The 22,764-nt window shown below is 49.2% G+C and overlaps 3 protein-coding genes across 3 annotated transcripts; 2 read left to right on the top strand and 1 right to left on the bottom strand.

The window, feature by feature from the left end:
- Window positions 1-67: 67 nt before the first annotated feature.
- On the bottom strand, window positions 68-4,435 carry tchp (trichoplein, keratin filament binding). The gene is made up of 13 exons (XM_084690228.1): window positions 4,236-4,435; window positions 3,778-3,972; window positions 3,438-3,648; window positions 3,090-3,146; window positions 2,677-2,745; window positions 2,155-2,328; window positions 1,855-1,967; window positions 1,703-1,769; window positions 1,420-1,592; window positions 1,230-1,311; window positions 786-971; window positions 532-675; window positions 68-382 (listed from the first exon to the last, which is right to left on the bottom strand). The coding sequence occupies exons 2-13, from the start codon at window positions 3,966-3,968 to the stop codon at window positions 350-352; spliced, it is 1,500 nt and encodes a 499-aa protein (XP_084546354.1). The 5' UTR covers window positions 3,969-3,972; window positions 4,236-4,435; the 3' UTR covers window positions 68-349.
- Window positions 4,436-4,846: 411 nt separating this feature from the next.
- Window positions 4,847-8,387, top strand: gltpa (glycolipid transfer protein a). Its single transcript, XM_084690229.1, has 5 exons — window positions 4,847-5,066; window positions 6,922-6,980; window positions 7,068-7,201; window positions 7,352-7,502; window positions 7,792-8,387. The coding sequence occupies exons 1-5, from the start codon at window positions 4,964-4,966 to the stop codon at window positions 7,972-7,974; spliced, it is 630 nt and encodes a 209-aa protein (XP_084546355.1). The 5' UTR covers window positions 4,847-4,963; the 3' UTR covers window positions 7,975-8,387.
- A 1,734-nt stretch (window positions 8,388-10,121) lies between these two features.
- On the top strand, window positions 10,122-22,326 carry trpv4 (transient receptor potential cation channel, subfamily V, member 4). Its single transcript, XM_084690227.1, has 17 exons — window positions 10,122-10,637; window positions 11,913-11,986; window positions 12,170-12,612; window positions 13,453-13,628; window positions 14,799-14,951; window positions 16,137-16,277; window positions 17,802-18,100; window positions 18,525-18,704; window positions 18,994-19,152; window positions 19,238-19,330; window positions 19,632-19,705; window positions 20,731-20,896; window positions 20,990-21,056; window positions 21,179-21,492; window positions 21,587-21,714; window positions 21,927-22,045; window positions 22,132-22,326. The coding sequence occupies exons 2-17, from the start codon at window positions 11,978-11,980 to the stop codon at window positions 22,236-22,238; spliced, it is 2,628 nt and encodes an 875-aa protein (XP_084546353.1). The 5' UTR covers window positions 10,122-10,637; window positions 11,913-11,977; the 3' UTR covers window positions 22,239-22,326.
- Window positions 22,327-22,764: the final 438 nt, after the last annotated feature.

Below are 22,764 nucleotides of genomic sequence, written 5' to 3'. Positions count from 1 at the left end.
GTGTGCTGTGTGTTTGTGTGTAGAAACTGGGAACTGTACAAGGACAGAACACGGTTAAAAAGGTGACTAGGTTTAGAATCATTTAATTATGAACACAATACAAAAGAATAATAAATAAAAAAAATCTATTCACATTTAACCAATACCCATATTGAAAAGTACATCGTCGAGCAACATCAACTTAAGGAAGTTGACATACAAGTTGTGAAGTTGGAGTTCCCACTTAAAAGCAGAAGTGGCTAAGATTGTGTTTTGACTGATTACATGTACAAATCAAGCTTAAAAAAACAAAAACGTGATGATTACGTGACGATTGTTACCATTAGCAACGTCATTTGAACTTGCACACTTAAGTCCAGGCGGATCGAGGTCTGCTCCGAACCTACCAAAGAAAAAAACATTGATAGGGTGAGGCAGAGGAAGACCTGCTGATACTGAACAGCCCGTGACCTAAAGGTGCTTTTATTCTTCATTTCTAACACTATACTCTGCAGAGTTGACCCTCAGCCAGAAGCCCTGGTCCCTGGTTACCTTGTCTTGGTATCCCTGCTGGGCCATCCTCTGAGTCTCCAGCCTCAGCTCTTCCTCCTGGAGCTCCTGGGCCCTCCTCCCCTCCTCCTCCTCCTGCTCCCTCCTGCTCTGCTCCTCCCACTGCTCCCGACGCCTCTCCTCCACCTGCAGGACCCCACGTACACCCCCCCAAATCAGCCTGATGCTCACCAGTCCAAGACCATTGGGACACACACACGAGGCGTTGCGAGCAGTGTTTGTGGAAGCGGGCCCACCTGCGCGTCGATCTCCTGCATGCGGGCGGTCCGGAGGCCCTCCTCTACCTCCCTCCCCCGCCGCTCGCTCCTCCTCTCCAGCTCCAGCTCCTGGATGAGCTCCTCGCGCCTCCTCAGGGTCTCCTCCTGGTCCTCCCGGTTCTGCTGCACCTTCCGCTCCAGCTGCTGCTGCCTGCCCGCCAGGACCTGCGCGTGCACACGCACCACACAGGGCTCTCTACTGCCTGCTGCTGGCTCCTCAAGGCACCGCACAGGGCTCTCTACTGCCTGCTGCTGGTTCCTCAAGGCACCACACAGGGCTCTCTACTGCCTGCTGCTGGCTCCTCAAGGCACCACGCAGTGCTCTCTACTGCCTGCTGCTGGCAACTCAGGGAAAGACAGGCGCCTTTCCGGATGTTTCTATATACACGGCGTGTGTGTAAACGGTGGAGCGGGCCGACTCACCTCCTGCATGAGGCGCTCCCGGGCTCTGCTCTCCTTCTCCCACTCCGCCTCCCTCTTCTCCCACACGCGCTGGGCCTCCTCCCTGCAGCACACACACACACACACACACAGCCTCATGAACGTGTGAAGTGCCTGGAGCTGAAGCACGCACACACACACTCAGTCAGGCCTGTGGTGAGCGCACACTGACCTGTACAGAACATCAAACTCGGCCTCCCTCTGCCTCTCCAGCACCAGCTGCTCCTCGATGACGTGCTTCATCCAGGCGGCGTCGGCCACGGCCCTCTCCCTCCTGGCGCTCTCCTGCCGGTGGTCGTCCTGCTCCCCCTCCAGCAGGGTGGCCAGGATCCTGCGGTCCGCCTCCTGGTGGACAAACGGGACATTCAGGGACGCACTCGTGATCTCTCGTTCTGCAGATGTTCCACCATCGAGCGACCTGCCCATTCAGGGGAGCGTGAGCCTAGAGAACGTACCAGTTCCTCTTGGACTTGCTGGGCTCTCTTCTTCAGCTGGGCACGGTACTGGCGGACCAGGAAACGCCTGAGGGAGAACACCCACCCATGAGAACCCAGCCTTGGAGACTGTCGTCATCTCATGCACTCTTCGGGACGTTCCCCCCTCTTACCCCATTTCAGTTTTCTTCCGGCATTCCTCCACCCTCTTCCTCTCCTCCTCCAGTCTCTCCAGCTCCCAGCTCTGAGACAGCAGCACCTCGTGCTCCTTCTTAAGACGGTTGGCCTGGCGAAAAACACCACCCACAACTCTCTTCAGAGCCTCATTATGGATTTATTTTTCAGGTCAAGGTCGTTTTCTCTGCGCCGTTTTGCCACGGTGTCTATTGACTTAATCAGGTTATTTGTTCAGCGCAAACGGTGCATCCTCGTGTTCCTGCGGCGCCCCCGCCCCCCCCCCCCCTCCTGCTTACCTCCTCCTCTCTCAGCTTCAGTTCCTCCATCTGTCTCCGGAGCTCCTCCGCCCTCTCCCGCTCCTCCGCCTTCCTCCGCTCCTCCTCCTGCCTCATCCTCTCCAGGGCCTCCCGGCGCGTCCGCTCATACTCATTCTCAAAGCGCCTCTTCTCCTCCCGCTCCGCTGCCTCTTGCTGCGGGGTTTCAAACAGATGACGGCTCTCCCATTAGAACACTGCGACTTGTCTGAGGCTGACGTCATAGCAACTAGCCTGCTTCGAAAGGAGAGATAAGCTTATCTGGATCAACTCTTACTAACATATGTTGTAACGAGATCCAGTTTGAGCTCCGGTTTAACCCAAACTGAGCCTAATTCCCCAGACATGATCCTGTACACACCGACACAGATAAATGAACGCTGTTTAAATACTCATGACCGCTGGAATTAAAGCTTGGTCCCGAGGTAAAGTTTACTCACTCTAGAACGTCTCGGACTGATACAGTGAGTGATCCAGGCTGCCCTGGCTGGCACAGTTACCCACCTGTAGCTTCTCACTCGTCTGTTCCTGCCAGCGGCTCACCACATGATCTTTGTGTAATTCTGACTCGACCTGTAAAACCAGGAGTTGAGACAAAGGAGACACAACAACAAGGATTAACCCGACCCAAACGAAAGGGACACCCGAATATTTTAGGCTCTGAAGTCTAGCTGGGAGTCAGGTTCACAGAAGCCCAAGGAACAACAGCATATCAAGTCCTATTAGTTTCCAGATCGAGTGCCCGTGACGAAAAATAAAAGAACTCGATAGTGTCTGTCCAAATCTCTGGGCAAACTTGTTTAACACACCAACACACACACCAACACACACACACACACCAACACACACACCAACACACACACACACACACCAACACACACACCAACACACCATAGCGAGATTGATGGTCTACTAACCTTCCTCAGTTCAGAGTTGTTCTTCTTCCAGTGCTCTTTCAGCAGCTCCTGTGCCAGCTGTGTAGAGATCCAACACAACAGAAAGGTCAGCCAGGCCTATGCATGCATGCCTTTGCGCTACAGAGTGAGGTCATTTTGCACTGTGCCTGGTAAATACAGGCCGTTCCTTGACCAGACAACGAAATACGGTTAGGACTATGCACTTCTGATCCTTGATTTTCCCCTCTACTTTATATGCACTATATTTATGTTGCTTAGAATAAAATCGCCTACTAAATGAATAAAATGTACATGTAAACTAAAGGTTAATGAATTGCATTGATTCTTCATAGGCTTTTTTTGTATTACTCTCTTTCTTCGTTCTTCTCGAGCCGTGCGGAGGTCTTCCGTCTTCTCCACCAGCATCCTCGCCAAGGCGCTCGTGTCTGGGACCATCTTCCGAAGCTCTTCCTCGAGCTGGTCGGTCTCATCCTGCAGCAGGACCTTCAGACGTTCCCTGCGCCTCTCCAGGCTCGACCTCTTCTCCTCTTTCAGTCTGTCTCGATGGTATGCCGACATGCTGGGCGAAGAACGGATATACACTTGATATTCTCTACTGATGGTGCCTCAGCCACGGTTCAATGCTCGTAAATGTATGCAGCTCAGGGGTCGTCTGAAACGGAGTACCGACATAGATAAAACTGCTTACCTCTGCTGGTAAGATTGACGAGAGCTCCACTCGGCTTGTTTACTGCTGCGAACATTCTGCTCTCTGAAATACTGCGAATGCAGTTCCCACTGCTGCCGACAACGGGCCTCCTGTTCCCGCTGCCGCGCCAGCTGTCTTTCCAGTGAACGGGCTCGACTCGGCCACCGGGATGAGAGCGTAGGTAGAGCCATTGATCTAAATTCAACGTACAATTTATGAATCGACCCGATCTCACATTCAAATAACACCGACTACTGTCATCAAGACGCTATTTTTTTGGTTGCTAACTACGAGTACGTACAGGGCAGCACAGTACAGTAGTTACAGTACAACTAAGCACTTATTCTACCTGATACAGTAGTAACTTAGCTAGGCTAGCTATATTAGTTGCACACCAATGCTTGTCGTGTATCGATATTTTGCCATAAAGATAGCTAAAAGATTGCTTTAACGTTTACCGTTTAATGTTCTCAAAGATAATGCAAATTCTGCTGACAAAGCTAGCCTAGCTAGTTAACAAAAGGCTTCAAATCTTGGCATTGCTTTCCATCTTCTGGTTTCTCATAGTAACAGTTCCTAGATACGCTACGGGGCGTCAATAGGGTCAAACAAAACTTAAAGTCGCTATTGATAAAAAAGGCATGTGATTCAAACATCTCGTATTATTAGAGCTGTACGGATAGTGCCAGAACCGTAATGTTGCACTTCTGGCATAGGCTACTAGGTGTATTGTCTTTCATAAACAGAATAACAACCCATATTGAATGTAAACAATGTTTCTCAAGTGGCTATTTCAATTCACTTATTGACAATAAGTTAAGATTGATGTGCAAGTCATAATTTATCATGAAGGCTTTTTATTTTAAAGTAGCCTAAAGGTTAGATGAGGACCCTGAATAAAATAATGAAATAAAGTTGAACATACTATTATTGGGGTTGTAAGTGAAGGAAATGTGTAATTGCCTAGAGTAGACTAAACATAATATGATTGGTTGACTTGTTGCGAGCCTTAGTGGTCAGCTGTGCTTCTCAGCGCCTCTGCCATTCGTTTAGAGTGCTTGGAGGAAAAGGCTGGCACCGCAGTTCCGGGGTCGTTTTACAAATCTGTGTTTTCAAGAGTGGCATACACATTCAACCCCATTCCTACTGTCAGTAGTGTAGCACTTAGTGTGTAAACGTGATCACAATGGCTCTTCTTGTGGAGCATCAGTTTAAACAGCTTCCTGCCGACAAAAAGGTGGAAACCAGATCATTCTTAGAGTCGGTATCATATCTTCCGCCATTCTTTGGTAAGTATATACCGATAAGTTCATACTGACTCATTTATAGCTTTTGGCATGTATAGCCTATATCTTACATAGCGCTGCTTGTTGTTTTGCGCTGGTGACATAGTGGACTACTTCCAATTTAGTTGTCAAATAATCGAGTTTGGATTCAGATTAGTCTCTCATACAGTGGTCTGAAAAGGCACATTTTTTAGCATTTTGGTTGAGATTAATAGAAATGTCTGTTTCAACTGATAAAGTTGAAAAATAAATAAGAAATGCCATTGTTTTCAAAGACTGCTTCAAACATTGCATGTCATGAACCAGATCGATGCATCAATCCAAATAAACGGAATGTTGCTTTAACCAAAATTCCAAACTATTTGCAAGTGAATGGGCCTTGATTTGTTTCATTAGGACATAAACGACGATAAGTGACGATTATCAAGAGCCAGTGTTTTATTTTTTTCTTAAACGTTGATTAATAAATGCAGCGACAAATGTGAGAAGAAATCTGTCAAAACACCTCTGTCAAGTTCATGCAATTAAATGCCACAACGCGTAATCTTTTTTTGTATCGCATTTCTCTTCATCAAACTGGCAGCAAACCTCCTGCATGCATAATTAATTTCACTGGCCTCGATTTTAAGTTGTGAAAATTGATTAGCGTGGTGTTGAGTTCCCAATCCCCATTCACTAGCAGTATGGTGCTTCAGAGCATCATTGTGTGGCTTCATTCTGTATTAATATGCCAATGGTTCTCTATTGAATTTGCTATGTGAAACCTGCGCGAGGACCCAAGCCTGATGTGGACATCTTTCCATTTTATACTCATTGTCTCATTTGACCCAAATATCTTAGCCAACTTTCCTTTCAACCGTGACCAACTCAAAAGCTATTTGTCCCACAGAGTGAACCTAGTCAATGTGTATTAGGTACAGTGGGCCCACTAATTGTTTATCACAGTGCTATGAGCTTCTTTTGTGCTCTCTATAGCTTCAGGTAGAGCTTAGATATGGACCCTGCTTTCATCACATTGGCTGGCTTTTCCAAAAGCCACTGTTTGGGCACTGCATGGTCACACGCGTGGAGCCAGAGTACCCAGAGAAAGGGGGAGAAAAGGCAGCATTGTAGCCGCCAGGCCAGGAACAGAGAGGTGCACGTCGCCCTGTGATAATGAGGACACTCAGGATTAATAGATAAAGAGGCTGGCTGCCTCCTAAACGATCGGAACGTCTCTGTAACTGGAGACGACACTGTTGCCACGGGCACAATGGGCACTCTGTCACGAGTGGGTTCCTGTGGAAGCTTGGAAGGTGAGGACTGTCAGTTCTGTCATTACTTGATCCGCAGCCCTGTGTGGTTGCTACTCTAGGATGTCTAGCTACTGGTGGATTCAGCACAGGTCCGAAAAAAAGCTACCATGGCCCTGTGAAGCCACAGGCTGGCGATGACCACCATGGATGAAACAGTTTACCATTTGACATATTATCCTACATAGTTGACACATAATGATTGTCAGTGGGCCTGTGTTGCTTAGTTACTATTATATACTGGTTTTCCTTACCACATAAAATCCCCTCTGTCATAGCACAGTAAGTATCAAGTGTGCTGTCACAACTGGAGTGGATTTGAGCAAGCTCTTTCAGAAACCTAGGAGGTGGGCTGGACGGTGAGCCCTTCTGATAAAGAGGGCATGTTGTTCAGTATGCTCTGATGTTTGTTTAGCAGAGGCTTTTTTACAGAGTTTACCACACATTCAAAACCTCATGTAGGCTGGAGGTCATTAGGACTAGAGGAGCTTTACATAGCTGTGAGGTATGTACATGAAGCTTACTATTCATCTGTATAGGGGGTTTATGTTTTCTTCTTTCCGCAGATTGTCTTGGTTCCACCATTTTCGCTCCAATCAAGGCAGATGTTGCAGGGAACATCACAGTAAGAGGAAAACACATTGCAGAAGGCCAAAGGTCATACTCGTTGTTATATGTCCATAGACAAATGTGTTCTTTTTTCTTTCTTTAGAAAATCAAAGCGGTTTATGACAGCAATCCCACCAGGTTTAAGACCCTGCAACAGATCGTAGAGGCAGAGAAGGAGATGCATGGATCAGAGTGGCCCAGAGTTGGAGCTACCTTGGCACTGATGTGGCTGAAGAGGTCAGAGGATATTTATTGACAGTCATTCATTCACATCATTTATTTAAATGTCATTGTAAAGCATGTGGTCATGGCAAAGGACATTGATCCGCTGCAGTATCTGATATGTTTGTGGTCGTGTTGACATGCCTTGTCTTCCTTCTCAACAAGGGGACTAAAGTTCATCCAAGTGCTCCTCCAGAGTCTGGTGGACGGGGAGAAGGACGAAAGCAACCCCAACCTCATCCGTGTCAACGCCACCAAAGCCTACGAGTTAGCCCTGAAGAAGTACCACGGATGGCTGGTGCAGCAGCTCTTTAAGGTCAGACCGCTCAGAGCGTTCAGGCGCATGTCTTTGATTCCAAACTCGGAAGATGCATCCGTTTTGCCGGAAGAGCTCGATTTAAAACTGGCTCTTGTGTATATTTGTCTGTTCGCTGTCTCGTCGCTAAACGTCTGTGTGTTCGCTGTCTCGTTGCTAAGCATCTGTGTGTTCGCTGTCTCGTTGCTGAGCATCTGTGTGTTCGCTGTCTCGTTGCTGAGCATCTGTGTGTTCGCTGTCTCGTTGCTAAGCATCCGTGTGTTCACTGACAAGTTTGTCTTCCCTTCAGGCCGCTGTTTTTGCCGCCCCCTACAAGTCCGATTTCCTGAAGGCCCTCTCCAAAGGACGGGAGGTCAAAGAAGAGGACTGCCTAGAGAAAGTCAGACAGTTTCTAGTGAATTTCACTGCCACTGTGGACGCCATTTATGAGATGTACACCCGGATGAACGCAGAGCTAGAGTACACAGTGTAGTGAGCCTGCGTGGCTTCGCCTTTGACTGGGCAGCATGTTTCACATGCTTGTCGAACGTCCTTGTTCGAGAGAATGGGTAAAAAGTCCTGAAAAAAAATCAGACCTAAAATAAGTTTGGATCATCACCTCAGTCAAAAATATAATTTTGTTATCATATTTTATATATATATATTATGACATTACTGACAAAAACAGATAAATCCGGAAAATATACCATATGGTTATATATGGTATGTATCATTAACATCAGCATGATAATAATGCTGCCACATCTAAAATACTAAAGTGAAATAGGAATTCTATTGTATATATTCTGATGGCCAAGCTTAGCAACAGTAAATGAGAGGGGCTCGCCCTCTGAAGCAGTGCCAGGCTGTATTTTCAACAAATGTAAGGCTACCAACCAAAATCATCATGGAATTCAGGCATCCACAGGTGTGAGTCAAATCTCTAGGTCAATACTTCCTCTGTGGTATTTCGTAGGTGTAGCTCCAATTCGCAAAAAAATATGGCCTGAGGATTGGTGGATTCCTCTGGTTCATAAGACAATCTATTTAGGGAGGGCTCTGAGATCTGGTGTTGTAGTACACAGGCCCAGTTTACGCTGTGTCCATCTCCTCTCTGAGGGTCTTCACCTGCAATTAATGATGTTGTTAGCCCTGCGATCATGCTGTCAACCAATCACAGTCTGTTTCTGAAGTCTCCATCTGTCTCACAGGCAGAACAGGTGAAACTGTAAGTGATCACTTTAACAGAATAGAGAGCTTGTTGTTCATGGAATAACTGAATGGTTACCAATACCAAAAATGTTGTATTTATTATTTTTATGTCATTACTGTAATCATTGCAATGCTATATTTAATATATTATGTTGTGTATTTATTAGAAGTAACTTCTCTTACTTGAGAAACCTATTTTGCTATTTGAAATCATGTTTTATCTTCTCTAGCTAGTACTAGTACTAGTCCTGAAAACTCGAACATTCCAGTTGCAGGAGTTTGTGTAGGTTTAGTAATCGGAACATCTAAGTAACTACAGAATGATTGCATGTGTGAAACTAGTTGATTGATTTTTATCTTAGCTATTATATTACTTAGGTAGATGTTATCTTTACCAGCTATAATAAGATTGTGTTTGGGATTTAAATGAAAAAGTGACCTTTTGATAGTAAGGTTATTGGTGTAAAAACACTATTGTTGACCTTATTTAACCAGACAATGACATTGTTGATTACTTTCATGTTTTAGTGTGATAACAAAAGTATTTCATGATGCAGTATTCAATAGGTATGATGTTTGTTAAAGTGATCATGGATTATAAAAGGGTTTGCATTCGCAAGGGCTGCTGGAGGAACACAGCATACCAAACTGTGCCTTCAGCTGGTGACAAACAGTTCATGTAGGCCTATATTGTAAACCTAGGAGCGGAACTGCAACACCGAGCAAAACCAGTCAGTCCTGTTTAGACGTGTAACTTTCAGCGTGTTCTTAGATACCCTAAATGGTGTTGAGATCGTTTTTTCAGGTGCCTTTTGAAGGATTTTGTCTTCATAATGCTGATGTGTTTGTTTAGGATATTTAAACTAGTAACACGTGTATAGATTTACATTTACATTTACATTTAGTCATTTAGCAGACGCTCTTATCCAGAGCGACTTACAGTAAGTACAGGGACATTCCCCCCGAGGCAAGTAGGGTGAAGTGCCTTGCCCAAGGACACAACTTCATTTGGCACAGCGGGGAATCGATCCAGCAACCTTCTGATTACTAGCCCGACTCCCTCACCGCTCAGCCATCTGACTCCATAGATACAACCTTGTTGAAGTGCTCCAGGAAACCACTGGAGTAAACTATCAGAACAGTGATAAACAAGACTTAAGAAGCTAATCATTTGAATTATTTGATGGTAGTTTGGCCTGCTTTTATTTCATAGTGGCTTGACACTGCGTTGCTTATGCTCTAAGAAATGTATTCTAACTGATGTTATGCTTGTTCCAGATATGCATACTATTGGTTTGTTTTGAACACTCAATATATTTCTCTTTCTCCAACCAAATACGGTACAGATATTCAATTGCAGTGAAATTGTCTGCATAATACTATTTTTACACCGTGATGTTATGAATGTTTTAAAATAAACTATTAAGATGTTATTTACTTTCTGTAGCCCGACGTGACTCTTTTTGTCCACTTGGGGGTGCTAGGTCTTTCAAGATGAGTAGTCTAGCACAGGTCGTTAGACAGCCGGCATGCAACAGTGCATGTATGAACATGTAAAATAGGCAGTGTTTAGTAAATCAAAGTTTTGAGCAAAGCCAGTGTCATCATTTCGTAGAAGTACTGTAGACCAGCAACAAAGAGGTTGGGATGGTAATGACGGTTGTCATTTGAGTCCTAACTTTCTTTCCCAGTCCCACCCTAAACTTTTATAAAGCGTCTCTTGTTGGGCAGAATGGGCGGTGGTGGGGGACAGAGTTTGGAAACATGGAAGGTGAAGAACAGCGGTGCAGTCAGCATCAGTGTCAAAGGAATCGAAGAACCAGCAACTTGTCGGTTATTATTTAAAAGTTAAACTAATTGTTAACAGGATATTTTAAGTGTACGCATTACTGCCGGTTCATTCCAAAAACGCGTTTGAACGTCCTCCGTCTGAAACGCCTGAAGGTAAACAAATATTACATTTATTTGGGGTGAATCTGTTGTTGGACAGTCCTGCGCCCAGTTTACCTGAACATGCCTTTAGAATAATTCTTATCGGCCGTTTAGGTTTGTGTATTGTTACAAGAACTAATCTGGTGGAAGTAAAAGCTACATTATTTAAATTGAGTTAAAATCCAGTTTATCGTAGGAGTTTAATAGCAGTTAGGTAGCTTCTCAGGTTACTTATCTAGCCTACCTATTATTTGGGCCGATGAGCTGATGCCATCTAAAATTGTTAACAATAGTAATCCTTGGCTCTGTAGTTTAGCTTTTGAAATGCCATTTAACAGACATCTATTTTCATGAATGTTAAGTGTATGAAGAGTTTAAGACTATGTTGAAACCAGATCTTTTCTGTCTTAAGTGAATCCCATGTTCCCAGACAGACAGACCCCCAGGCGTCCTGTGCCTGGATCATGTCACGTTCAGACTTCTGTGAAGGAAGTCACACATCTCCAGGGTAACTGTAAAGGCCAAACTGAACCAAGTGACAAACCCCTATTCTAGCTATCTTTGGCCCCAATATTCCCTTGATGCCTTCCGAGTTGGTTCTTCTCCACCCCATGGTTACCTCGGTGACCCCACTCTCGTATGCCAACATGACTCATACATTTGTCTCCCATGTACTTGGAAAGTTTGGAAAAGGAATCCTCCCTTTTGTCCTGCTGTCTTTTCACCCCCGACCCTTCAGCGTCCGCTGGATAGGACATGGCCCATGTGTGAATGAGTCATCTGTGTTTCCCCTGGCTGAAGCCCAGTGCGGACTGTAGATATTCAGGTTGTTCGCCTCCACTGCAAGGTTTCAGTTTTTCTCAGGCCTCTTGTAGTAGTAGCTATCATTCACTCTAATACGGCTCTCTGTGGGGGGGATTTCTTATAAGTTTCTGGCAATGGATAGTCGTGTATAATAGGGCAAGTAGTCATCTGCACAAGGTGTTAAGAAACGTAAAATAAAGTCAGATAAATCAGATGTTGTTTATATTACTTAACATGCACAGCCTAGTTTGCCAAGGGGTTTTGGTGAAAACTTAAACGCCTTCTGTTTTTCCTACTTGTATTGAAGAGGGCATGGCTTGGCTCAGTTTGCACGTTGATGCCTCATGTTAACACATACTGCCATGCTAGCAAAGCACATCCGAGGACAAACTACGGTTGGATCCAGTGATTCATTTCTCATGAAGTTAATGGTTTTCTAGGAATTCTAATTTGACTTGTGTTTTACTGTTTTGTGACATACAGAAGGAGCCCTACATGCCCACTCATCACTTCCTGTTTCCTCTGATGAAGCTCAACTGAAAAAAGGGATGAACGAGGTCAACAAATATTAAGTTGTTGTAAATTTCTTCTAAAAAGCTGTTGAATATCTGGAGAGATCCCAGTCACTGTTTGATTATCCTGGACATTCAGCTGAGCGTAGCTTACTGGTGATTCTAAACGACTCTCTTGTTCCCGGCTTCTTTGCTTCGGTATTAAGTTTGATCTTGTGATATTTCCAGACCAACTCAGCAACCACTCTCCTGAAGAGGTATCGCGTCGCCATGACGAGGGCTGACACCGCTCCCGCCGTCGCCACGGACAACGGACACTCCCCGGTCCGAGGCGAAGACGGTGGAGACGGCCAGCAGGACACCGGCGGCTCCGTGTCCGACTTGGCAGGACTGTTTGACAGCGCCGACACGCCCTCGGCCCAGCCGGACCAAGACGCGCCCCAGGACCCGAGCCGGGCAGGGCAGGCGGGGGACTGCCGGCCCAACCTGCGTATGAAGTTCCAGGGGGCCTTCAAGAAGGGCATCAGCAGCCCTATGGACCTGCTGGAGAACAGCATGTACGAGTCCCCCGTGGCACCCGGACCCAAGAAAGCCCCCATGGACTCTCTGTTTGACTACGGCACATGCCGACAAAGCAACAACCAGAAGCGCAGGAAGAAGCTCCCTCGCGGGTGAGAAACGGGCCTCTCTCTTATCCACAGTTTACAGTGGACACACACCGCTGTTTATGGAAGCTTCCGGATTGTAGGGTCGGTTGTCACGAGCCCTTTACGGTTGTCACGTAAAGAAGTGGTCGAGTGGTAAGCTTGTTCCAGGGGGCAGACCACACACGAGAGTTTGTGCAGGCAGCTATTGTCGGTATGTCTGTCCAAACGATATCTTAGCTCAACAGTGTGCTTTCACTTCAACATAGCAAACTGAGGTGAGGAAAAAGTCGCTCATTAAAAAAAGCGAACTGTCGCGCCGAGTGCTTAGACACAGGTGTGTCCACTGGGGAAACACACACACACACACACAAACACACACACACACACACGGAGCATTCAGGGAGCTGACTGAGACTTTGTTGTTGTTTTTTCCTCTGGCCGTTAGTTGAGGTATTCAGGTGGCGGTCTGTCAGTTCCTTGGCGGCCCCAGCAGCCCCAGACACACTGAGCTCTCTGTACTGCACGCTAGGCAGGGCAGGCATAGCCTGGGGAACATCACATCACTGTTAGCTGGTTTGTCCTTCTGCAGGGGACCTCGCCGTAACGTCACAACAGTCACAGCTGGTGCTCATCAGCCGTTCTCTGTGTGACATGAGAGTAAATCTCTCTCTGTCTCTGTCTCTGTCTCTGTCTCTGTCTCTCTCTCTCTCTCTCTCTCTCTCTCTCTCTCTCTCTCTCTCTCTCTCTCATCATGTCACACATCGAGAATGCGACAACATGATGTGGCAACAACACTGTGGGAGTGATGGGAATCATCCTGGGGCTTTTTGTGTGTGATCTTCTGGTGTCTCTCCACCCACACAGGAAGACTCAGGCGTCCTGCGACGAGGGTCCCGTCTCCGACCCCCCCAAGGTGCTCAAGGAATTTAACCGCTGCCTCCTGTTTGAGGGCGTGTCGAGGGCCGAGCCCGAGGCCCTGGAGGGCCTTCTGGAATACCTGCAGGTCCATGAGAAGAGGCTCACCGACGAGGAGTTCAGAGGTCAGACCCCGGGGGGGGAGCATACCTCCGTCCTGCTTGTCTGCCCTGTCGCCTGGCCGCTCTCACAACCTAATGTGGAGAGGGAGGGAGGGAGAGGGAGGGGGAGAGGGGGAGAGGGAGAGAGAGAGGGGGAGAGGGAGGGAGGGAGAGAGGGGGAGAGGGAGGGAGAGAGGGGGAGAGGGAGGGAGGGAGGGAGAGAGAGAGGGGGAGAGGGAGGGAGAGGGAGGGAGGGGGAGAGGGAGAGAGAGAGGGGGATGGAGAGGGAGAGAGAGAGGGGGAGAGGGAGGGAGGGAGGGAGAGAGAGATGGAGATGGAGGGGGAGGGGAGGGGAGGGGAGGGGAGGGGAGGGGGAGAGGGGGAGAGGGGGAGAGGGAGAGGGAAGAAGTAAGAGGTAAGAGGTAAGAGGTAAGACGTAAGACGTGAAATAGATTAAGAGTCACTAAGTAACCAAGTAACTCACAGCTCAGCCGTTCCAACTGTTAGCCTCCCAGGAATGTCGATCAAATGCAAAAAGTATAAATAAAATCCACCAGATGTCCAACAAATGTCCCTCTAGAGAACACAGTCACTGCGTTGCTCTTCTCCAGGGACCTCTGTATTCCCCGGACTCAATGGGCCTGTTGATCTTGGCTTCGTCTGGTTGAGAGGAGCTTTTCCTTGTGACATCAGAGGCATTGTTCTGGTCCAGACGGGTCGAGGGATAGCTTCCTACAGGGTGGGAAGCTCGTTTGGGGAGGAGAGATGGGGGGTTATGGGGGCGTGTAACAGGGAGCAGAGAGAAATCACAGCAAACTGTTTTACTCTTCAAGGAGTTTATATGGAGTAGGCTCCACTGTTGGAAGAGAACCTCTCTTCCTCAGAGTAAACATAGGAGTCAACTCAGGCAAGCTCAGCTTGAACAGCTCTGTTGATCATGACGGGTCGATGTTCCCTTGTTTCCCTCCCTCCCTCCCTCCCTCCCTCGCTTTCTTATCTGAGTGATTCATCACTCCTGTCTTCCTTTTCCTCCTCTTATATCCGTTTTTCAAACCACCTCAACGTTATACTGTGGATCCCCAGAAAACAATGGGATGATCTCGCTGTGATCTCATCCTTCCTCATAACGCCGTCAAACCAGTTCCATTTCCACCTCAGTTGTTTTCTAATATATTCCGTTTTATTCCATTCCAGAACCTTCCACCGGCAAAACATGTCTGCCCAAAGCCCTGCTCAACCTGTACAGTGGCCAGAACGACACCATCCCCCTGCTGGCTGACATAGCAGAGAAGACTGGCAACCTACGAGACTTCATCAACACCCCCTTCAGAGACGTTTACTACCGAGGTAAGGGCACACGGCCTCAGAACATCATCCACATTGTGGGTTCATTTATATCAAGGAGGCTTTTGGGAAATAGAGACAATCCGGAGAACACTGAAACTCTTTGGTTAGTTTGCTGTGCTGTGCAGTCCAGTGCTAGGCTACTGGGCTGTAGCCTGCTGTGCTGTACCCGTGGGCAGGCTCATATCCAGGAGAAGCCTCACACCCTCCCTGCCATGGCACAAAGAGCCCACACACTCCGGGCTCCAGTCCGCTGGGGAGGGGCCCTGTGGGGCTCCCGTGCTTCAATTCCACAGGAAACCAAACGTGTCCAGAAGCAGACAGCACCTAAAGCAGGAACCTGAATACTTCATACACCGAAATATTGTGAAGACACTCAAATACCACCCGTCTCTCCTTAAACATATGGTTATATAACTGGAGCCTTACTTTTCGCCTTGTGGTCCCTTTGAGAGGCACTGCTGTAAGTCTTATCAGTGCCCTTTATTCATGAGGTGAAGGGGTTCTAATTAGGACGGTGGCTAATTAGCCGAGCGACTGTTGGGATGTGGTTTCCACACCTTGCTCCTGCCTCTTCCACCTCTTGCAGTGGAGAGGACAGATGGTGTTTGCCATGTTGTCACTCCGAACCATATGTTCTCCAGACTATCAGCTCTGCTCCCTTTAATGAACATACACAACCAGCAAGATGGAATGTGTGTTTGTGTGTGTACGGTGTGTTTGTGTCGGTGTGTGTCTGTGAATGAGTGCCGAGGTCTCCCTTGTTGCTCCAGTCCTCATTTATTGATGTGATTAGGAGTCTCCCCAGGGAGGAAGGTCAGAGGAGATGGTTGGGTATTGTTCAGTTGCTTCCTTGGGTTCACCTCCACCCATTATTTACGGACCCAGAGGAAATTGGCAAACCGACAAATTCAAATGTAATAGAAAAAACGATCTCGCCTGGCCCGTGCATCTTGTTAATCAAATCCCAGAAAAGATTTACATTGGCGAATGAATGCCTTCAGACATTGAGGTAACCTCCAGCTGACTACCTCCACGTTACATTTACATTTAGTCATTTAGCAGACGCTCTTATCCAGAGCGTTCCGCCTGCAGGAAAGTCACAAACGTTACAATAACCGACACCTGTACCCCGTTCCACAAGTGTAATCAGTGTACTCACTGTGTGTGTGTGTGTGTGTGGCGCAGGTCAGACGGCCCTTCACATCGCTGTGGAGCGCCGCTGTAAGCAGTACGTGAAGCTGCTGGTGGAGAAGGGGGCGGACGTGCATGCGCAGGCCCGCGGGCGCTTCTTCCAGCCCCGCGACGAGGGGGGGTGCTTCTACTTTGGTGAGTTTGAACGGGAGGAAAACTTTATTGACGTGACGAAAAGACAGTCTCGAGTTTGTGTGTTTCTTAACGGTTTGGATTAAGATATTGTGTATATGCTCTATAGTGAAATCCAGAAATCTAGTTAAAACATCCTTATAGTGAAGCTAAATCCTTTGATAATACTTATAATAATTATAAGTACTATACATGACATTTTCCAGATTTGGCGGCTTGTGCTGGAAAAGTCATCAAAAAAAAGTCCTTACTCAGACTTGTAATGATGTTTGGGTATTTTCCATCGTCCAGTTCCTGCTCCTGACTGTGATGCAACTGCACAGTCACCACAGACCCTCTGATGTTTTCACTGCAAACGATAATTGGGGGGACAGAGGGGGGGGGGGGGGGGGCAGAACGTCAGTCGTTCCATGAGTATCTGAACAGGAACTTGTTGAAAAGTGTCTGTGTCCTGCTGCCCAAGAAAAGCAAACATCCCTTCCTGTCTCTCTCTCTCTCTCTCTCTCTCTCTCTCTCTCTCTCTCTCTCTCTCTCTCTCTCTCTCTCTCTCTCTCTCTCTCTCTCTCTCTCTCTCTCTCTCTCTCTCTCTCTGTATCTCTCTCTCTCTCTGTATCTCTCTATGTCTCTCTCTCTCCCCGCGCTGCCCTGGTCAGTCAAACATCACGTAGGTGTCTGGCCAAGTGTTCCCTCCCCGAGGCCTGAACACTGACCCCTGCTGGTCGTAGAGCCTCACACCCTGGCCTCTGGGTCAACCTACCAGAGAGGGAGAGAGACAGAGACATGTAAATGAGGAGGAACATTTGGTTAGGCTATATATATATGTATATATTTCAAATGATTTTACGACACCCCCTGTCACAACCATGTGTAAGGGTTTTTGTATTCCAACCACTCCCGCACCACCCTATCCCCTCTCTCTCTCTCTCTCTCTCTCTCTCTCGCTCTTCCCTAGCACAGTAAGTGTAATTTGCTGCGGAGCTTTGCAGTGAGGTGAACGGGAACCTGGCAGAGCGGGCAGCTAATGTGATTTAGCGCTCACGCTAATGCACCGCAAGCACCCGTGCAAATCCAGGAAGACGGGCGTCTCTATGAGAGGTGACAGAGTAATCTGTCACCCATGGCAACAGCTCAACTCAGCAGCTGCTGCTGGAAGTGTTCTCAATGGGCCCCTCCCTCCAACAACAGCTAATTGTGCTCTATTCAGAACGAGGATTCAAGTCAAATCTTTGATCCATATTTAGTGCGTTTTCCAAAAAAACATGTTGGAAGCGTTCTCGATTCTTGAATAAACTCATATTTATTTTTCCCCTCATTTTTGCTCTGGAATAAGTCTATACTCAGCAGTAGTCCAGGGAGTGACGATTGTGCTGGGTGTTTCTGTGTGTGTGTGTGCTGGGTGTTTGTGTGTGTGTGTGCTGGGTGTTTGTGTGTGTGTGTGTGTGTGCTGGGTGTTTGTGTGTGTGTGTGCTGGGTGTTTCTGTGTGTGTGTGTTGGGTGTTTGTGTGTGTGTGTGTTCCATCCGTCCAGGGGAGCTGCCCCTATCCCTGGCTGCCTGCACCAACCAGCCCGACATGGTGCATTACCTGACGGAGAACGCCCACAAGAAGGCCGACCTGCGTCGCCAAGACTCCCGGGGGAACACGGTCCTCCACGCCCTGGTGCACATCGCAGACAACACCCGCGACAACACCCGCTTCCTCACCAAGATGTACGACCTGCTCCTCATCAAGAGCGCCAAGCTCTACCCAGAATGCAACCTGGAGGACGTGCTGAACAACGACGGCATGTCACCCCTCATGATGTGCGCCAAGCTGGGAAAGATCGGGGTAAGACACGGGGGGGGGGGGGGGGGGGGGAACGACTGGGAGGTCCGACACAACCCATCCATCACGTGGTGGAGGGATGAAGCGTGGCCTCTGTGCGGACCTCTGTTTGTGGGGGATGAGGGATGTGTTTGTGGGGGATGAGGGATGTGTTTGTGGGGGATGAGGGATGTGTTTGTGGGGGATGAGGGATGTGTTTGTGGGGGATGATGGATGTGTTTGTGGGGGATGAGGGATGTGTTTGTGGGGGATGAGGGATGTGTTTGTGGGGGATGAGGGATGTGTTTGTGGGGGATGAGGGATGTGTTTGTGGGGGATGAGGGATGTGTTTGTGGGGGATGAGGGATGTGTTTGTGGGGGATGAGGGATGTGTTTGTGGGGGATGAGGGATGTGTTTGGTGACGTGTGGCTTCCCTGTCGGCCCCAGGTGTTCCAGCACATCATCAGGAGGGAGATCAAGGACGAGGAGGCGCGCCACCTCTCCCGGAAGTTCAAGGACTGGGCGTACGGCCCGGTGTACTCCTCCCTGTACGACCTCTCCTCCCTGGACACCTGCGGAGAGGAGGTCTCCGTGCTGGAGATCCTGGTCTACAACAGCCGCATCGAGGTGAGCCGCACGGGGTTGTATGCCTGCGCTTCAGGGTGTCAGAGTAGAGTTGCTGTATGTGGGGGGATCATGATTTTAATCTTTATGGAAGGTTTTTTGTTGTTGTTGAAAACTCCACTGAGGTATTTGGGTAATGTATTTCTGTGCTATATTTATGCTGAATTAATACTGAATTAAGTATGTCACCGACAACAAGCCACCTTCTCAAAATGTACTGCATGCATAGAGCGGCACAGGAAATGGAATCATCTTCATGGCTGCGCCTCGTGACCTCATTTCCTGTCACCAGAATCGCCACGAGATGCTGGCGGTGGAGCCAATCAACGAGCTGCTAATGACCAAGTGGCAGAAGTTTGGTGCGGCCACCTTCTACATCAGCGTGGTGTCCTACCTGGTCACCATGACCATCTTCTCCCTGGTGGCGTACTATCGCCCCACGGGGGGAAAGGTGGGCCACGGAAACCCGATGACATCACAGCGACGTGAATGGTCCCTTTGCGTTTGCTCATCTAGTTGTGTGTGTCATTCCGCAGCCTCCGTACCCCTACGTCACATCCACAGACTACCTGAGGATGGCGGGGGAGGTTGTCACCGCGGCCTCCGGAGCCTTCTTCTTCCTCACCAACGTGAGTGTGCGGCGCTCTGATCCCCCCCCCCCCCCCGGAGGACTCTGACTGCCTTTAATGTTGCACCTGAGCAACGAGCACTCGATCTTTTGAAGGTGTCTTGAAATGTAGTGTCTTTTCTCCAGGGTACCCAGTTCATTCACTGTCTCGATATGTAGAAAAATGATATTTCTCGCCTGTATCTTTTCCCTTTTTTGTTGTTGTTGTGCTCCTTTGCTTGTCTGCTTATCTGGTGTACAAAGCGTCATCCGTAGTGTCTGTTGGCATTAAGAAGATGTCTCCTCCCCTTCTCTATCTGTAGATTAAGGATCTCTTCCAGAAGAAGTGCCCAGGGGTGAACTCTTTATTTATTGATGGCTCCTTTCAACTGCTCTTGTAAGACTCCAGTCCACTCTCTCTCTCTCTCTCTCTCTCTCTCTCTCTCTCTCTCTCTCTCTCTCTCTCTCTCTCTCTCTCTCTCTCTCTGTGTCTATGTCTCTCTCTCTCTTCCTCCCTCTTTCTCTCTCTCTCTCTCTCTCTCTCTCTCTCTCTCTCTCTCTCTCTCTCTCTCTCTCTCTTCCTCCCTCTCTCTCTCTCTTCCTCCCTCTCTCTCTCTCTTCCTCCCTTCATCCCTCACCCCTTGTCTCACCTCAGCTGTAGCTCTCTGTGACTTTTACCCCAGGCTAATTCTCATCCTTTTAATTGAGTCGTCTAATTAATTCCACCTCCCTCCCCCTCCCCCCTTCCTGCTTTATAGTTTACATCTTCTTTAATTAAACCCACGATCCGAAATGAGAGCAGAGGATGTCGAGCACGGCTCAAAAGCTTGTTTGTTTTAGTCATTAACATTGCCTCTGCAAGGCCTACATCTTATTAAATGCCAAATGACACATCTCTACAGTACAGTCTGTACTGGATGGATCTTCAGTATCACTTAGCAGGAGGATTAGAGCTGTTGCTTTGAATCTTAACAGAAGCCCCTCTCCTCTCTTCCCCTCTCCTCCTCTCCTCTCTTCCCCTCTCCTCCTCTCCTCTCTTCCCCTCTTCTCTCTTCCCCTCTCCTCCTCTCCTCTTCTCTCTTCCCCTCTCCTCTCTTCCCCTCTCCTCCTCTCCTCTCCTCTCTTCCCCTCTTCTCTCTTCCCCTCTCCTCCTCTCTTCCCCTCTCCTCCTCTCCTCTCCTCTCCTCTCTTCCCCTCTCCTCCTCTCCTCTTCTCTCTTCCCCTCTCCTCTCTTCCCCTCTCCTCCTCTCCTCTTCTCTCTTCCCCTCTCCTCTCTTCCCCTCTCCTCCTCTCCTCTCTTCCCCTCTCTTCCTCTCCTCTCTTCCCCTCTCCTCCTCTCCCCATCCCCTCCCCTCCTCTTCTCTCTTCCCCTCTCCTCTCTTCCCCTCTCCTCCTCTCCCCATCCCCCCCCCTCCTCTCCAGCTTCATCTACTCAGTCTTAGTGATAGTGACGACAGCTCTCTACCTGTCGGGTATCGAGGCCTACGTGGCTGTTATGGTGTTTGCGTTGGTGCTGGGGTGGATGAACACGCTGTACTTCACCAGGGGACTGAAGCTCACAGGCACCTACAGCATCATGATCCAGAAGGTCAGGTGCAGATGAGGTAGACACTCTATTACTGGGAAATGTTGAAGGTTGAGTTTGATCAAAAGTTTCCTTTCTCCTCTCTGGGGCCTCCAGATTCTCTTCAAAGACTTGTTCAGGTTTCTGCTGGTGTACGTGCTCTTCATGATCGGCTACGCTTCAGGTAGGATCATCCTTCCCTCCTCTTCCTGCCAATCACACGGAAACATGGCGGCCCATACAGATGATAACCCCCATTCCCCCGTCCCCCGTCCCCCTCCCCGTCCCCCTCCTGTTCCCCTCCAGCCCTGGTGTCCCTCCTGAACGTGTGCCCCCCCAATGGGACGGCCAGTCCCCAGGATGGGGGGGGCTGCCCCACCTCCACCCAGTGCCGTGACAACAACACCTTCAGCAGCTTCCTGCTGGATCTGTTCAAGCTCACCATCGGCATCGGGGAGATGGACATGATCCACAGCGCCCAGTACCCGGCTGTGTTCCTCATCCTCCTGGTCACCTACATCATCCTCACCTTCGTCCTGCTCCTCAACATGTTGATCGCTCTGATGGGGGAGACGGTGGGCCAGGTGTCCAAGGAGAGCAAGAAGATCTGGAAGCTTCAGGTGACCGGAGGCCTCGGGTCCCAGCGTTTGGGGGTTGAGCGTTCTGGGCACCAGGGGGTTCCCTTAACGTGATCTGACGCTTGTTTCACGGCAGTGGGCGACCACCATCCTGGACATCGAGCGCTCCTTCCCGGTGTGCCTGCGCCGGTCGTTCCGCGCCGGGGAGATGGTGACGGTGGGGAAGAAGTGGGACGGAACGTCAGACCGCCGCTGGTGCTTCAGGTAGCTGATGTCATTGTACCTGGCGGGAAAATCTACGACCGGGAATTGTAAAAAAAAAAAAAAAAAAAAAAAAAGACAACAGTTTGAATTGATAAAGGTGTCTGATGTATATGAATAAGCGTGAATGTATGACTGTTTGGGAAGCATGGTTGTGTGGAGCCACTCAGATCGCGCGGGGGGGGTTTTGACTCTGTGTCCCGGTGTGACCGCAGGGTGGACGAAGTCAACTGGTGCCACTGGAACCAGAACCTGGGCATCATTAACGAGGACCCGGGCAAGAACGAGACCCAGGCCCACGCTGCCCAGCAGGCAGTCAAAAGCCTGAGGAGAGGTAGGGCCCGCCGGGCTACTGGCCGCACGCACGCCCACACGCCCGACATGGAGCCACCTAACCTTGGTTGTGGTCCGCCCCCTCAGATCGCTGGTCCACGGTGGTGCCCCGGGTGGTGGAGCTGGGCAGGAGCCCGCGGTCCGAGGACCACGTGCTGGAGATGGAGCCTCTCACCTCCAGACACAGACCCTGAGGTGGAGCCTCTCACCTCCAGACACAGACCCTGAGGTGGAGCCTCTCACCTCCAGACACAGACCCTGAGGTGGAGCCTCTCACCTCCAGACACAGACCCTGAGGTGGAGCCTCTCACCTCCAGACACAGACCCTGAGGTGGAGCCTCTCACCTCCAGACACAGACCCTGAGGTGGAGCCTCTCACCTCCAGACACAGACCCTGAGGTGGAGCCTCTCACCTCCAGACACAGACCCTGAGGTGGAGCCTCTCACCTCCAGACACAGACCCTGAGGTGGAGCCTCTCACCTCCAGACACAGACCCTGAGGTGGAGCCTCTCACCTCCAGACACAGACCCTGAGGTGGAGCCTCTCACCTCCAGACACAGACCCTGAGGTGGAGCCTCTCACCTCCAGACACAGACCCTGAGGTGGAGCCTCTCACCTCCAGACACAGACCCTGAGGTGGAGCCTCTCACCTCCAGACACAGACCCTGAGGTGGAGCCTCTCACCTCCAGACACAGACCCTGAGGTGGAGCCTCTCACC

Source organism: Hypomesus nipponensis, chromosome 24 (genome assembly GCF_054491055.1).
Source record: "Hypomesus nipponensis isolate SF chromosome 24, ASM5449105v1, whole genome shotgun sequence".
Lineage (NCBI taxonomy): Eukaryota > Metazoa > Chordata > Actinopteri > Osmeriformes > Osmeridae > Hypomesus > Hypomesus nipponensis.
The sequence above is the reverse complement of the archived record's forward strand: the minus strand, read 5'-3'. Positions and strand labels throughout refer to the sequence as shown.